We start from the raw sequence: 17,267 nt of genomic DNA on the forward strand, positions 1-17,267 counted from the left end.
AAGCCCAGATACCGTTCTTCCACCTGCCCAATTGCGCATTTCTTCGGGTTTGCAGTGAGCCCTGCTTGTCTCAACAACCTCAGGACAGCCCTCAGATGCTGCAGGTGCCGCTGCCAATCGTTACTGTAAATAATGATGTCATCCAGATAAGGCAGCAGCATACGCAGTGTGCGGTCTGAGGATTCGGTCCATGAGCCGCTGAAATGTAGCCGAGGTCCCGAACAAACCAGACGGAAGAGTCACGAATGTAATCCAAACGGTGTGGAAAATGCAGTTTTTCATGGGATCTGGGAGTTAAGGGAATCTGCCAATATCCCTTCATCAAATCCAGTGTTGAATAAAAGCGAGTCGCGCCTAACTGACCGAGCAGAATATCAATCCAAGGCATTGGGTACGCATCGAATTTAGACACTGCATTGACTTTTCTATAATCCACACAGAACCGGACCAAACCGTCGCTCTTCGGAACCAGCACCACCGGGCTGGCCCGGTCACTGTGGGACTCTTCTATTATACCCATATCTAGCATGGCCTTTAATTCTTCCCGAGCCACTTTTTTTGTGTTCAGGTAATCGGTAGGGACGACTGCGTACCACTAACCCTGGTGTCAGCCTGGGGAAAGTGGAGAGAAATAGGGGAAACTGGTTGGTTAAAATATCCCCAGGCTCAGGGAACCAGTTTAGGGAGTAAAACTTCCCGTTTTTGGGTAATAGGAACAGGACGAGGACAAGAGGAAGGGGAGGGGGAAGACGGGAAGAGAGAGAGAAGAGAAGAGGGCTTGCCGGCCCCAGTAACCGCTGCCAAGTGGTCCTCAGCCAGCTGGACAGCTACATCAAGCGATGCCGGGCAGTAGCACTGTACCCATTCCACTGTCCCCTTCAGTAGCCGGGTAATGAATTGTTCCAGCACCACCAGATTGACTACAGCCCCGGCTTCACGTTCTGCCATCAGCAAACACTGCCGGCAGGAGTCACGGAGATGTTGCGCAAAGGTAAGCGGTCGGCCGAGCTCACCAAGCATCAGTGACTGGAACCGCTGGCGATGTTGTTCCGGACTGCGACCAACCCGCTGCAAGATGGCTAGCCGTAGCTTTTTGTAGTCCAGGATCTCTGCCCCCAGCAGTTGCTGGGCCGCAAGCTGGGCCTCCCCTGTCAACAGCGGCAAGAGGCGGACTGCCCACTGGCTATTGAATCCCCAGGAATCGGCCGTCCACTCAAACAGCTCTATTAAGGACTTCAGATCATCCTGCGGGCCCATCTTCATGAGCGTGATGTGGGGGGTGGCTGAAGCTGTGGCCGGGGTAGCGGTTGCAGTTTCCTCCTGGGGCAACAAGCTCCGAAACACCTGCCGGTCCTCCGCCTGGATCTGGAGGATCACCCAGAACCACTGCTCCTGCTCCATGAGCAGATCCAGTAGGGCCTGGTGCTGGATTTGATGAATACCAGCGAGGGTCCTGATCATCTCGGCCAGCGGCAAGGACTCTATAATAGTGATTTCTTCCTGAATCCCAAGTTTCGGCACCAGTGTAACAAAAATGTCTCTTGCTAATCGTAAAGGATGAGGCGGGAACCGGGTGAACAATCACGAAGACTTTTAATGAGACACAACACAAACATTGACGCACACACACAGCTCCTCGTGTATCTCTCTCTTGAACTGGCTTGTCCGGCTCCTCTCTATCGCCCTCCCGGGTGATTGGGGTAACACAGCTCCAGGCATCCATGCTTACGCCTGGCAATGCCCTCCACATCACAAGCATGTACAGACCATTCTTGTCTGTCTCAGTTCAAACTGGGGAAAACATTGCCACTAAAGTCATTTCAGAGAATGTTGGGTTTTATGGCGTCAGCATCCACCGTCATACCACTAGGTCTGTTACACATGAGACCTCTCCAGTACTGGCTCAAGCGACACGTTCCACATCATGCCTGGAGCCTCGGGCACATGCAAATCACGGTGACTCAGCGCTGTCTGGCTGCTCTAGCACCATGGACAGCACCGGCCTTCTACCAACAGGGTGTTATGCTGGGTCAAATTTTCAGAAGAAAAGTGGTGACCACAGATGCATCTAACACAGGTTGGGGGACGGTGTGCGATGGACGCCCGACTTTCGGCACAGGTGCGAAACGGTTATGGCACATCAACCGCCTAGAACTACTGGCTATCTTTCTAGCTTTCAGAGTTTTTCATTCCGATATTGTGACTCACCATGTTCTTATTCGTTCGGACAACACAACAGTAGTGGTGTACCTAAATCACCAGTGCGGACTCCGATCGCCACAATTAATGAGCAACAATGCCGCCTCCAATGTAGCAGGCGTCATCTCCTCTCATTGCATGCAACACATGTCCCGGACCACCAGAATTTCAGAGCAGATCTGTTGTCATACCAGGGACCATTACCAGGGTAATGAAGATTAGGATTTGGGAAATATTATAGGGGCAAGAACTTCCTGTTCAATATAAAACCAGGGAGGAGCTCTCACAGGTGGAAGCGACCAATGAGCCAAATGTCTGAGACCGAATGCATAATAATAAAACAAAATCTTGGATAGGCCTAGCCCACCTTTGTCAGACGGCCTATGCAACTTACTGAAATGTAATCTGGGACGTTTACCATTCCAAATGAAGGACTTCGCTATGCTATCAAATAGCTTGAAATAAGAGAGGGGGACATCTACAGGGAGAGACTGTAGCAGGTAGATGAATTTTGGAATACAATTCATTTTAATAACATTAACCTTTCCAATCATAGATAAATGGAATGAAGCCCACCTGCCCACATCGCTCGAAAACCTTTTTATTAAAGGGTCAAAATTAAAGTTTTAATACAAAACTAAATCACACAAATTTGCTGGGAATAAAATGTCCAAATACTTAATGCCCTGTTTGGGCCATAGGAAGGTGCACGGCTGAAAAGCCGTTACTGGGCAGTATGCTGTCAGAGCCAAAGTTTCGGATTTAGACCAATTGACTCTGTATCCTGAGAACTTAGAAAAGGAATTGATAATTCTGTGGAGGCAAGGCATAGATCTAGTAGGGTCGGAGACAAATAATAAAATATCATCTGCGTAAAGCAAAAGCTTATGCACCATACCTCCCGCCACCATCCTTGGAAAACTATCCTCATTTCTTTTCATGGCTGCTAATGGTTCCAGGGCAAGACAGAACAATAATGGGGAAAGAGGGCAACCCTGCCGGGTGCCCCTATTCAGAGCAAAATAATCTGAAATTAATTTGTTTGTACCGCCGCTACCGAGTGTCTATAAAGTAACTTAATCCATCCAATAAAAGTATTCCCGAACCCGTATATTTCCAAATCTTAAAAAGTTAATCCCATTCTACCATATCAACGCCTTTTCGGCATCAAGTGAGATGGCAGCAACCGGAGTCTGATCATTCGCCACTGACCACATGATATTGATGAATTGCCTAATGTTATCAGAAGAGCTATGGCCACGAATAAGCCCAACCTGATCTATATCTATAAGAGATATCATAACTTAATCGGTTAGCCAAAAATTTTGACAATATTTTAACATCTAGCTGGATCATGGAAATTGGACGGTAACTCTTACACTCGTTTGGATCTTTGTCCTTTTTAAGAATCAGACTGATCCGGGCTTGTGTCATGGTTGGCGGAAGCTTTCCATTCTTTAATAATTCCGTATAAACTTCTAGCAAAAACCATTCCAAACTCAAACAGTCCATGAACGCTTACGAGAACCTTTGCGACAATCTTTTTTTGCTCAAGTCTGGTGTTTCTATACACAATTTGTGAGACAGAATTACATAGCAAAAGATAATCTATAAAACAAACTCCAGCCAATAGGCAGAATAAACACAAAGAGCATGTAGCTTCATCCATAAAACTGTCCTAAAGGTGTGTTACTCTACAAAATGAACTCCAGCCGCTAGGCGGAACCAGCACATAAAGAGCGCGCAGATTCTTCAGACAATTCAAACGGATGTTCATTGAGCCGGTCCATTTGGCTGCAACATGAGTACAAGCAAATTACTTACTCCAATGACTTTGCAAGAAATACTCCACAAAATAAACTCCAGCCGACAGGCAGCACCAGCACAAAAAATACGTGTAGGTTCCTCAAACTGTCAAGCTGATGTTCAGTGAGCTGGCCCACACAGCTGCAACATGAATGTAAGCAAATAACTTACTCAGTCCAATGACTTTGCCAGAAACACTCCACAAAATAATTCCGCCTATTGGCTGGAGTTAAGCACAAAGGGCGTGTAGATTCATCCACAAAACCGTCAAGAAGGTGTGTTGCTCTACAAAATAAAGTCCAGCCACTAGGCGGAACCAGCACAAAAAGAGCGCACAGAATCGTCAAACAGTCAAGCGAATATTCAGTGAGCCGTTCCACCCGCCACAATGTGAGCACCACAACATGACCCACTCATTCCATTGACTTTATGAAGGACATCGTTTACTGTGGGCATGTGAATGTTTTACAGCCACCGTTAGCATCTATTCTCAATTTGGCCGGGAATATCAGTGCAAAAGCGACCTTCCGTTGATGTAAACGTTTCTTGCATTCCTTGAATCGATCACATTTCTCTTGCCGAGTTCGCAAAGTCTGGGAACAAGAAAATGCTGTGGTTCTTCCAAAAAAGTCTTCCTTTACTCCTTGCCTCACGTAACGCAAGATCTTTATCGGATGATCTCAGAAATGTGGCCAGAACTGATCGGGGCCCTGTCTCTCTCAGCGGACCCTGAGGTTGCTCGATTTCCAGCTTATGGCCTGCTATGTCGAGCAGACTTGGAAATAGCCCGTCCAGGAATTCCACCATATTCTGTCCCCCCACTCCCTCCGGGACTCCCATGATATGGACCTTATTCCACCAGCTACGGTGTTCCATGTCCTCCAACTTCTCCCAGACATGCTCCAAAACCACCTTGGTCGGTAGCAGATTAGCAGATAATTCCCTCTCCAATGACTCCAGATAATCGATCCATTTTTTGACATCCCCCACTCTTGAGACCACATCAGTAAATTTCGCCTCCATGGCAAGATCCTCCAAGTCAGCAACGACCTTTGTCAGCATTGCCAACATGTTCAACATCTCTCGCCGCATTTCCCGCAACTCTCTGACCAAATCGACTCCCTGGTCCGTGGCCTTCTCAGTGATGTCAGCCTGAGCATGTAAGTGTCTTTTAATGTCTCCAGAGCCTGAGGATTTTGAATTCTTTGACATATTGTCCTCCTAGAACAGTTATGAAACAGAGTGTATCGAATCTCACCGGTTTATGTCATTAAAAGTTATTAAAACTAGCAGTGCGCAGAGCTCACCGTTCACACGTCCGATCTTTGCATGGCGTCACCTGACTCCAACAACTTCTGTTTTTAAATATTGTGCTTGAAAAGTGTGTTTGAGCTATCTTTCTTTAAAATAAATGCCACTTGGTTTTATATTTTTTTTATTTGTGTTAATGCAAAGACATTCAGGCATTTTAATGTACAGTTGAAGTGTCCAAATTCTTTTGGGGCCACTGATTTCATCCCTAATTTAATTTAAAGTTGATTTATTTTTTATTCCCCTGCTGCTAGTTTTAGACAATAAAGAACCTCAATTTTTTGACATTTCCAGAGTGCAGATCTTCCTTTTCTAAGTATGGACTTAATCATTTGGTCATAGCACCTGGATTAGCTGGGAGAGCTTGGAGATTACCTCTTCCAAGTCAATTTATTACAACATGCAAAATAAATCTGTGTCTTAGATAAAACCGTACCTCAATTTAGGTAACACTGTAAACCAGTTCAAGCGTTTCTCATGGACGGATCACCATTTGCAATAAGTTTCATTTATCATAATACTATGTTTGTTATGTACAGGAGGTGAATATGTGACGTTGTGACCTTATACACAAACCGTTTAGCCACTGAACCATCTATTGGTGCTCATATGTCAAAGGAAATTAAAAAGAAGTACGAGTTGCCCAAAATAAATTTTTGGTGGTGTACAAGATACTACAGCACTGACAAAGCAGATGGACATGTTTAACACATCTGTGAACCAACAGACCACAATAAAAGCGCAGTGTGAGAACACAGTTTAATCATTAAACAAAAGAGCCACACTGTAATTACATCTTCACAGCGAGCACTTCCAAGAAATCTAAATAAAGTGATCCTGTCAATCAAACTGGGCGTGACATTATGTCTATGGTAACATGAGGTTGTTACCAAGGTTGGTCATACCTCCTGAGACTGGAGCATCCATGAACACTGCACCCATCTTTTCAGCGGCAACGGCCATCTCTTTGGACACTGCAGGGTCGATAGTGCTGGAGTCAATAAGAAGTGTGCCTTTTTTAACTTTCCTGAAGAGGAAGCACAATATCAAACAAAGGAGAATGTTGAATGACAAAAAGCTCAGAAACCTTCAAAAGGATGCAAAATCCATCTGTTGTGCAATCCATTTACAATAAGCACTTAGATATTAAAAAACATCACTTAAGTTAGGCATACGTAAAATTCTCAGTTAAGGTAGTTAATGCGCTCCAATCATTATTTACGTCACTGAAGGTAAAAATTTCTACACGTACAAAAGGTTTTTATAAGTTTGGCCCAGCTTTGTTTATGCTCTGTGCATTAAACCTGTGTCTTTTTAAACTTTACTTTACAGAGGCACAATGCAGTAAATAGGTCAACACTGAAATTAAAGGGGTCATGACATGAGGAATTTATTTTTCCTTGATCTTTTCACATATAAGAATTAATTGTACTTTAAAAATATACTGTAAGTTTCAGAAATCAGAACTTCCTCCTCAATGCAAAAAGAGCATTTGTTGAAACCCAGCTGCCAAAACGATTCATTTTCTACTTCCTCATAAATATTTTCATCTGACCACCTCCACAAAAATTTACACACTTTGGGTGGGAATAAAACTCATGTTTCAATAATTACAAAATTGCATGATCTGTACATTGTATATGTGCACTGTTACTGATTTGATACTGAGGAGCTTAAAGGAATAGTTAACCCAAAAATGAAAATTATCTCGTCATTTACTCACCCTCATGCCATCCCAGATGTGTATGACTTTCTTCTGCAGAACACAAATTAAGATTTTTAGAAGAATATCTCAGCTCTGTAGTGATCAGACCTTTGTAGCTCGAAAAATCAAATAAAGTAATCCATATGACTCAAGTGGTTAATCTATATCTTCAGAAGCAATATAATAGGTGTGGGGGAGAAACAGTCAAAAATATGTCTTTTTCTATTTTATTTTGTTTTTTACTCTAAATCTCCACTTTTACATCTGAAAGTCACTCGTGGTGCCTGTTTAGTTTCACTTTCACATCTGGAAGTGAAAGTGGAGATTTGAGTATAAAATTAAATAAATATTGATCCGTTTCTCACCCACACCTATTATATCGCTTCTGAAGATATGGATTAAACCACTGGAGTCATATGGATTACTTTTATTTTTCCTTTATGTGATTTTTGGAGCTACAAAGGTCTGATCACCATTCACTTGCATTGTATGGACCTACAGAGCTGAGATATTCTTCTAAAAATCTTCTTTTGTGTTCTGCTGAAGAAAGAAAGTCATACATATCTGGGATGGCATAAGGGTGAGTGAATGATAGGAGAATTTAAATTTTTGGATCAACTATCCTTTAAAAAAAAAGCATAGCAACTCCTTCATGCCAACTGAATAAAACAATGCAAAAATAAAAATTTCACAATGAAAATTAGTCAGAGATATGATTCATACACTAAAAGTGGTTCATGTAAAATTATTATTGTATCATTAATAATGTTTTATTTAACATCAAGGCTATTTATCCAGATTATTTTTGTTATTAGGGTTAGGGTTACATTGTAGTATTTGGTAACATTAGATTTTGTGTTCTCTCAGACCTGATTAACTTAATAAATATACAGCATAACATCCATCCTTCCAGCACTTTTGGCTTCTAGCTGGTGAGGAGGTTTTTCAAACAGAAAGATACGTGAGATGAGCCAATGGCAGGGAAGTAGCACAGGGAGCGACAGTGTTACTCACTAGGACAGTATATTTTGAATAAATGATCCGAACGGTCACACAATTTAATGCGTGAGCACGACCCGTCTGTGCACATTTATGCCGTGAGCATCCGCCACTGACTCGGCAACATCTGCACAACATACGGCATGAAACAAATAATGTGCATTTTTTGCCACCATATTTTGAATTTCGAGGGCATTTTTGCCCAGAGCCCCCGTGTTTTTTCTGTCACTCTAAATGTTCATTTTTCCCCGACACCCGTGGAAGTAAATTGGACCTGGTAGATTACATTCAGACAGCTAAGATACATTTAACTTTTTAATCATACAAGCGTTAAATTGTTATACGTGTAATTCTGTTTAATTTTGTTTTTAACTTGTTAATAATTTGTATTAAAATGTGTAGACATGAAATTTCCAACAGTGACAGGTCGTATTATTTCACATGTAAGCAGGGGTGGACTGGGAAGAGAAATCGGTCCTGGATTTGAAATAAAAACCTCTCCCCATGGTCAGTCTGCCCCTGCATGTTCATAACATAAAGAAAAGTAAAATGGTACTTTTTAAAATTAATTTTTACATTCATATTTTACAATTATACAATTTGTCCAACATATTTTAGAGGCTTAAATGTGATTAAAATTGTTGTAAACGGAATATAAAATAAAACATTTACTTTCACATGTTATATATGTATGTGTGTGTACAGTTGCACCCTTCCCCTGTCCTGGTATAACACACAAAGATCTGCTCACCTTAACAATAACATGGAATATCTGGAAATAAAATGAAGAAACAGAGAATACAATAGTGAAATCTTCCACAGATCCCACGTTTGTTATTTACACAAGCGTTGCGGGGAAATTACTTTGCTGTGGAGAAAGCTGCTTACTGAACAAGCCCCAGGATAGCATTACATTTGGAGGCAACAAGTAGATGTAAGCTGCTACTGCAGATAGCTTATTCTGTGAGGGCGTACTTAAGGATCCCGTTGGGTCCTGTGTAAACCTCTATGACATTGGGACTGGACGGTAGCATGGTGATGATGCGGTCAGCTTTATCAGCCACTTCTGCGGGGAAATCCAGGATCTGGAAGGAAGAGCAAGGGCTAACAATAATCACACAAATATGTGTTTGATCTAGTCACAGAAACAAAGAAAAGCATGGAACAACAGCAAGTGATCAAGAGTAGTGTGCATGAGACAGTGGCATTAATACCTGTGCTCCTGAGCCCTGAAGCTCTTTGCAGGACTCTGGGAAGAAATCAGTAGCAATGACAGGGTATCCATGCTTTAGTAAGTTTCTAGCCATGGGTGTACCCATGTTACCCAGTCCAATAAAACCCACTGGGGTCTTGGAAGCCATTGATCTACGGGATACTAGAAAATCAAACAAAGACAGAAATCATAAATTACAGTAAAATTTAATTCATAAATAATCAATACAAAACATCTAATGCTCAGAGATTAATTTTAAGTGTATCAGATGCACACCTGACTTCAGCAATGTATGTAGTGTAAGCACCAGGGGGATTTCTGACTACAGAAAATTCCAATGAGCAATGTGCTAAATTTCCTTAAATACCCAGACCACAACCAAATGGAATAACAATAAGAGTTTGGGGATGAATAGGTTTGGAACACCTTATCTGCATACAGGAGGTAGGCACACCCCCAGAATTGATCAGAATTCCTCTAAAATCTCAAAACTATGTTATCATGTATTTTACAGTTAAGGTAATGAGGCCTTCATACCAGTCACACTGAGAACTTTTCAATGATATGAAACATGAATGCCAGACATGTAATTAGACATTTGTTACCTACAAGACCTCCTTACAGTTTTAATAAAATTAACCATGATGTTACTTCAGTAACATGGTGTTAATATAGTAACCATGTTTAATTTTGTGGTTACTATGATTTTTCTACAAAATACCATGGTGATACTATTGGTACTGTAGTAAAATCATGGTTATTTTTTTAAAGGGAAGGTTAGGGTTAGGGTTAGGTTTAGGGTTAGAGGTTGGGGTAGGGTGTCTGTGGGACTCTAAATAAACACAATAAACACACTGCAGTGATGCCCCTATACTGTTTGTTAGTATTTCATTAAGGTGCAAAGAACTGCACAGAAGATACTTTTTGTTGTTATTTACACTTAGTGCAAATAGCCTCTGCCATAAAATAAATCTATGTGACAGGGAGCAACATTTCAATGGTACACAGACAAAATAAATGTAATGTCAGTGTAATAGGAGTCACGGGAGGCTGCCACTTTAATAAAAATAACCTTTCGAAACACTTGTTCGTATATAATACACACGTTAAAGAAGAAATACCTTTACTTAATATACTTGTGAGCACTTTACAATGGATAAAACACAGTTTAGTTACAAAATTTTACTGTTTAAGAGTAAAATAGCAATTTCACATTGCTTAGCGTGGAAAATGTATTTTGACGTGATATTTGGTAATGAATAATTATCAGTTGACGTAAAACATCGCTGGACAATCTGCAGAAGAATACATGCAGGCTGACAAACAAACCAGATGGGAAAACTAACATTTCAAATCAACTATTTACAATGACAGGCGCGCGCTTTGATCCCCTTTATGTGGCAATAGAGAATTAACAAGAAAATAACGTACCCCGCGTGAAGTCCACATGTTTATAGCACCTTTTATAAAAATTCCAATATCCTCTGAATAAGGCGTCCATGCTTATTTTCCCTTGACCTTAGCGCCTCATTGGCAAAGTGCGAGCTAAGAACTCAAGGGGCGGTGCCTATGATTGACAGCACAATCTCACCAATCACTGATAAGGAGTTTTGCAGCAACCAATGAGATTGGGGATCTACAGTGAGACGCCGTACAGTTTTTCCTTCTGATTTCTTTTAATGGAATTAAGGTGATGCTATAGAATGTCTAGACGTTTTAGGCTTCTAGGAGTAAACCTATCCTTAAAGAGAGACAATCACATTTAGCAAATCCAAAAGTAACAGGTAAAATCTTAACATGGGTCTAGAAAAGAAAGTAGGCTATTACATTAAAATATTTGACATATTGCCTGTGACAAAACGTGAAAAAATAATTAAAACAATAAATACATAAAATACTGGCAATAAATAAATAAAAAAAATAAAGCATACTTTAGTTTATATTTTAGTTTATTTTAGTTTATATTTAGTTTATATGTCTTTTTTATTATTAAATAAAGACATTACAATATTTGTAAGAGTCCAGTGTTGTTGTAATTCATTACTAAGTAATTAAGGGATTACTCTACATTTTTCAGTAATTTAATTACAGTTACTTCTGTAATTGCGTTAAATACTGTATAGACTATAGAACAATTCTATATAAAACAATAGTGAATTTAGAATCGAAATGTAACGTCTAATGTTAAAATGTATGTTTTCTAATTTAATGCAGCCCCCTTAAATTCTTTGGCCAGTTCATGAATAATTTATTTAATTTTATATGATTTATTTGAAAGAATTAAAAGAACAATTTCATGTCTATCCTTGTATTTGTCATCTGGTCGAGGTTGAAAAGAGTTTTAGAAAGTAATTAGTAATAAGTAATGCAATTACTTTTCACACAGAGTAATTAGTACAGTGATCTAATTACACTGTAGAAGATGTAATTAGTAGTTAGTAATTAATTACTTTTTTAGAGTAACTTACCCAACACTGTAAGAGTCTCATTGTTGAGGATTTGTTTTTCTGTGCTTTTCTATGTTTCTCATGTGACTTTGCTTAAAATACCACACTATTTCTGATCAAGAAACATCCCAAATATTAACAGCTGAGCAAATATTTAATTTCACCATAACAAATATAGGAATCATAGCGGAGGTTACAAAAAACAAAAATATTTGTATATAATGACATTTTTCCTCATCTTACATTGGTTTAGCTGGGGTTTATCAACAGCCAATGGTTAAACACGGTTTTCTTTGACAGGAAAAAATAAACCAATCACCGCGCGCAACTGACCGGAAGTAGTGTGACGTCTTCAGATTTCCAAAACATGCTGACACCCGGTTGAGCTACATGACAGCGCTGCGCTCATTCTGCGTTTTCTAGCAATTTAACCAGCATATAACCTTCGAATAAACATGTATCACAGGTATTACTCACTTATTGAGCAATTTATATATATTAATAACGGTTGTAATCTTGTAAATGCATGTTTGAATTATATGTGGTGCATCCCGATGAATCGTGGGGTGGAATTGCAGTGGATCACACCGGAGTAATCAAAACTCATTTAATCAGCTCATCCTCTGAGCCGACTGATTGCTATTTTTATTATATAAGATATTGTAAAATTCTTAATTGCACATTTATTTAATCTAATTTAAGTGTAGCTGTCTTTAATTCCCCATGTTGTCACTTAAAGATTTACCAGCTAGCAATATGAGGATGCAAGTGGAATTTCAGTAGCAAGTATGGCACGACTGATGCAGTGATATTATAACAAGTTGCAAGAGGAGTGTTTGGTTTTATTCCTTTATACTGCGAGTTTAGGCGGAATATGTGAAGTGCTGTATTTTATTAGGTGTCAAGGCCTCTGTAAACATCACCGCCATCAGCAGTGCCATGCATGTAGGCCTACTCGGCATCGCCCCATATTGCCTGAAATAGGGCAGGTCTCTTCATGTAGCTTAATCATTGCATTTCACCTCTTGTCAGCGCAGAAACATTTTAGCACTTTAATTACATTGTTACATTTCCCATTATGTAGTACAATGCCAAGTTATTGACTATAACTAGAAATATTGCTTAAATGTCATCTTGCAATTTTCTAAAGAAACTCATTGGCTACAATAATGACACTACACGTTTAAAGTAGCATCAGGAAATAAATATAGGAAGCCTCTGTGCATGTCTGAGGAGTTAAATTGTTCATCAGAGAGGATTTATATTGTACAATGCAAGGTTTTGTAAAAGAGCATTTTGATAGATTTCAGTTGAACAGTAAAACCTTGTTTCCTTGTCATTCTTTTTTTTTTTTTTTTATAATTTTCTTTATTCATCACACATTTGCACATATACAGTGAAATTCTTCTTTTTCACATATCCCAGCTAGGCTGGGGTCAGAGTGCAGGGTCAGCCATGATACAGCGCCCCTGGAGCAGATAGGGTCAAGGGCCTTGCTCAAGGGCCCAACAGTGGCATCTTGGCAGTGCTGGGGCTTGAACCCCCGACCTTCTGATCAGTAACCCAGAGCCTTAACCGCTGAGCTACCACTGCCCCCAAAAATTTCAAACTTTCATTCCCTTTCAAAAAAATTTCATTCCCTTTCAAACTACTGACCTTTCTTGTTTTATACTTGCAGGTTGATTACTTGCAGGCACTTCTAAAACACCTATGATGTCATCAACCTGTAGTACAGGGGCACATGCAGGTGGAGGAGGATGTGTTGCCATGGAGTCTTCAAACTTCGCCCATGTCATCTTCCAGAATGTTGGAAAGAGCTTCCTCCCACAGGCAGCACTTGAATGTCATTACACACTCACCCCTTTCATCTCCCCACATCCCAAAGACTGGGTTGGCATCTTTAAGGTTAGTACTACAGGTTTTTTAGGTTTTCATACCCAGAAATGCATCAACAATCCAGACAAATTCTGAATGACACATATACACACAGTTATATTCTTTTCATTGCTTTCAAAGACTGTGCTGTTTTATTTTTTAAGGTGTGTGCAAGGACATGAACACCCTACATATGGGGTGAGCTTGGTTATATGTGTATCTGAACACACAGTTATATGTGTATTTATATACAGTATCTCATGAGGGGAAAAAAAACCCTTCAAAACATTAACTTTTAAACTTTACCTCTTAACCCTGTAAACTTTTTGTAAGAAAAATTAGCGCAACTTTTCTCAAATTTTGTGAACATTATCTTCATCCAATTTAATCTCACTGTCCTTCTCTCACTCCTCCTTTCATCTGAAAATGTAATCTCTTTTTTTAATGAAGAGGAAATGAGAGCACGGAAACTTTACATCTTGTTAAGATAAAATGACAGTTTATGGCTGGTATTAAAAGGCACTTCAAGTCAACCAGATCTTTCCAGACAGCATTTAGTGATGGGCTGCAGGGGAAAATGTGGATTGGAAAAAAAGATGGTTAATCCACTCAATATCACTCTGTTTTGATGGTTAGTTTACAGGGGAATAGGGTTTCGTGTGTGTTTACTTGCATGCACTTTTGTACAGGCTGTGGGCATTTTATTATGACCGCCAGCTGTAGACAGCTGAATCCTGCCTTATTTTTCCTTTAATATTTTCTCTTGCAACTTTGTGTTTTTAGGCGATAAAGTTTTAGTGTAATCACAGTTTACACCTGCCGTTGTCAAACAAATGAGTCTTATTAGTTTCCCTACTATTATCTGTACAAGATAGATGGCAGGTTGGAAGGATGGATCAAAAGATTCTAAGACTATCTGATGACTCATGTTCAAGGAGTCACTGAGGGAGTATGGGAACTATTGCTCAGGAGCTCACACACACACATTGTAATCACTCCTTATCCAGCACACCTTAACGTGCTTTATATTACTTAGTGAACCACAGGCTCCCTCTGGTGGTATTGAGGAAGTACTGTTCATTTAAGACAGTGGCGATTTGAATAAAAGTTTACATTACACTTTTCTGTGCAGATGTTTTTTTTTTTTTTTAAACTCAAATAAAATGAAGTAGAATTCAGTTCTTGTAAGTGCTTTTTCTTTAAAGTAAAATTATTTAAATTCAGTTACAAAAGTTTATATATATATATAATGTATATATAAGTCTTAAGATTGTGAAAGTTCTTCAAATGAGTGGTTGACATATGTATAACATGTCCTTAAACTTTAATGATTCAAAATTATTAGGTTAAAATGTACATATATATTGAAGGGAAATGTATACCTTAGGTCCTGTAAGTAACTGATAAAGATTTTTAATCACCTTTTTGCCTTCACTAGTTAATTAAAACTAGTAAAAAAAATGTATATATATATATATATATATATATATATATATATATATATATATATATGTATATATACACACACACACACACACAGTATATATAAAAAATCTGTACTGACTTTTAAAAGAACAAATATTCCATCTTAGTTAAGGCATAGAAACAACATGTATAATAATTATAGAACAATTGGGGAAAAACATGTTTAAAATTGTTTCACAAGATCATAGATTGATTTTAATATGTTATCCTGCAAGATATTATTATTATTTTTTTTCCCCTTTTATTCTTGTGTTTATGCAAATCAGGTCAATAGTTTGTCTTAATACTAGGTAAAAAACAGGGCCATTGGATTTCAGGTAGAACAAACTTTAGTACTCTTTATTAAGGAGGATGTTGAGGCACGTTGAAAACAGGCTACCTTTAAGCAATACTAAAAAGTGCTGTGTAATCATGCATATACACACACATACAGTAGGTTCGTGCACAGACATACAAACACACACACTCAGACAGGTACTATGTAATTAAGTTGTCGCACACATGCCAAACATGTTCTTATGCACCTGATTTATTGTTACATCAGCCCTCTTATTATTTAATTTATCAGTCCTGTATCTACAAGCATGACTTGTTTGAAACACACTCAGGTACTCTCTCTCTCTCTCTCTTTCCACTTGCTATCATCTTTCATTCTGTGTAATTAATAGGTTATTTCTTCACAGATGACTCTGTGTGTCAGATGAAAGCTGAATACTTTCCGTAAAAGAGATTACAGATTTGATATATTAGAATCAAAGTAAATGTCAGATAGTGTTGTGAAAAATCATGCTGACAAATTGCTGTCTGTGAAGATCTGTGTGTGTGTGTGTTTGCATGTGTCTTGTTTGTAACTGTGAAATGTAACAGTATGTGACATGTTTATGATAGTGGGTTAGACCTGAGAAACATTCTCCACTTTGCTTCCATCATATTTCAATTAAAAATACATAAAACCATATAGTCACTCATTTGCGGGCACACACACACACACGCACACAAATGTGGGTGATTATGGAGGTGAAAATTTTACATTTGCTTCAAAGGCCGAAAAGATTAAATTGACACACCAACACATTTCAGAGTAACCACTCAATTTCAGCTGCCTTTGAAGCAAGTGTAAAATTTTCACCCTTTTCCCGGTCCTTTTTTCCATTACGCCTACTTTTCTGAGTCAGTAACACCCCCAACACACACACACACACACACACACACACACACAGTCTCCCCCCTTTCACAGCTGGCAAAGAGGTGCAGAAGGGGGGCTAAGTATTTCCATTCCTCCTTGAGCTTATTGTGATATTTATAACCTGTGAAATCGATACGAAGCTAAACGTATTGGGATGTAAAATTTTGCTCTCCCTCTGTCTGTTTTTAATGATATTGTTGCCCGTTTCTTTTCCCTGTCTGTTTTCTTTCCCGCAGTCTGTCTGTCTCTGTTTTGGATGGCAGTTCCTTAAAGTTTTATATAGTTTCATTTATTGTTACGGTTAGAGCACAATAGACTAGTCTGTGTTATATAAGTTTTACTGTAACTGTTACTGTTTTCATAGGCCTTCATAGTTTTCTTCTACACTTCTACACTTTTATTTCTGACTAGTTTCTTATTTACCGTGTGTGTGTTTTTCAGGTGGGCTGGAGCAGTGCAAGAGACTACTACACATTTCTCTGGTCTCCCATGCCTGAAAACTACTCAGATGGATCCACTGTTCACCGAACCATCATCTTTCAGGGTATGCGCACACACACAAAATAAATAAGATAAGTAGTTTACTCTATCTAAAACTCAAATAAAAACTCTTTTGAGGATTGACATCCCATTTAAACTCCCATAATGCGATTTATTTCCAAATTATATAGAATATTAATGGGGAAATAATGTAGGGTGGGGCTTCATTTTATGCATCATGATTTGCTTGATTTGTGAAATGTGGGTGCTTTTATTAAAGGTTAAAAAAAAATTCTACTCCAGTGTGGTTGTCAGAAAATTATTTTCTGTGGCAGAAAAAGTTTTGATAGAAGATATTGAAAGCAAAGCTTTTTTATAGAAACATGTACTGATGAATTGTGCTCAATAAAACCAGGCATATATATATATATATACACCAATCAGCCACAGCATTAAAACCACCTGCCTAATATTGTGTAGGTCCCCATCGTGCTGCCAAAAGAGCACCAACCGCATCTCAGAATAGCATTCTAGATGCTGTTTTTCTCACCACAATTGTAC

General features: G+C 39.1%; 3 protein-coding genes across 6 annotated transcripts in view; 1 reads left to right on the forward strand and 2 right to left on the reverse strand.

Moving 5' to 3' along the window:
* LOC127421596 (3-hydroxyisobutyrate dehydrogenase, mitochondrial-like) overlaps positions 1-10,796 on the reverse strand; it is a 48,870-nt gene extending 38,074 nt beyond the window's left edge. The window contains exons 1-4 of the mRNA XM_051664742.1: positions 10,665-10,796; positions 9,235-9,395; positions 8,996-9,105; positions 6,222-6,343 (exon numbers count right to left, since the gene is read on the reverse strand). Of these exons, the coding sequence (XP_051520702.1) occupies positions 6,222-6,343; positions 8,996-9,105; positions 9,235-9,395; positions 10,665-10,734 (463 nt within the window). The 5' untranslated portion in view covers positions 10,735-10,796. The remainder of the gene's footprint in view (positions 1-6,221; positions 6,344-8,995; positions 9,106-9,234; positions 9,396-10,664) is intronic.
* Positions 1-17,267, reverse strand: part of aste1b (asteroid homolog 1b) — a 311,837-nt gene that overhangs the window by 99,397 nt on the left and 195,173 nt on the right. The window lies entirely within an intron of this gene.
* Positions 12,032-17,267, forward strand: part of tax1bp1a (Tax1 (human T-cell leukemia virus type I) binding protein 1a) — a 44,642-nt gene continuing 39,406 nt past the window's right edge. For all 3 annotated transcript variants that reach the window (XM_051664720.1, XM_051664721.1, XM_051664722.1), the window contains exons 1-3: positions 12,032-12,146; positions 13,359-13,585; positions 16,668-16,770. In XM_051664720.1, coding sequence (XP_051520680.1) covers positions 13,391-13,585; positions 16,668-16,770 — 298 coding nt within the window. In that variant the 5' untranslated portion in view covers positions 12,032-12,146; positions 13,359-13,390. The remainder of the gene's footprint in view (positions 12,147-13,358; positions 13,586-16,667; positions 16,771-17,267) is intronic.

Source organism: Myxocyprinus asiaticus, chromosome 30 (assembly GCF_019703515.2).
Source record: "Myxocyprinus asiaticus isolate MX2 ecotype Aquarium Trade chromosome 30, UBuf_Myxa_2, whole genome shotgun sequence".
Lineage (NCBI taxonomy): Eukaryota > Metazoa > Chordata > Actinopteri > Cypriniformes > Catostomidae > Myxocyprinus > Myxocyprinus asiaticus.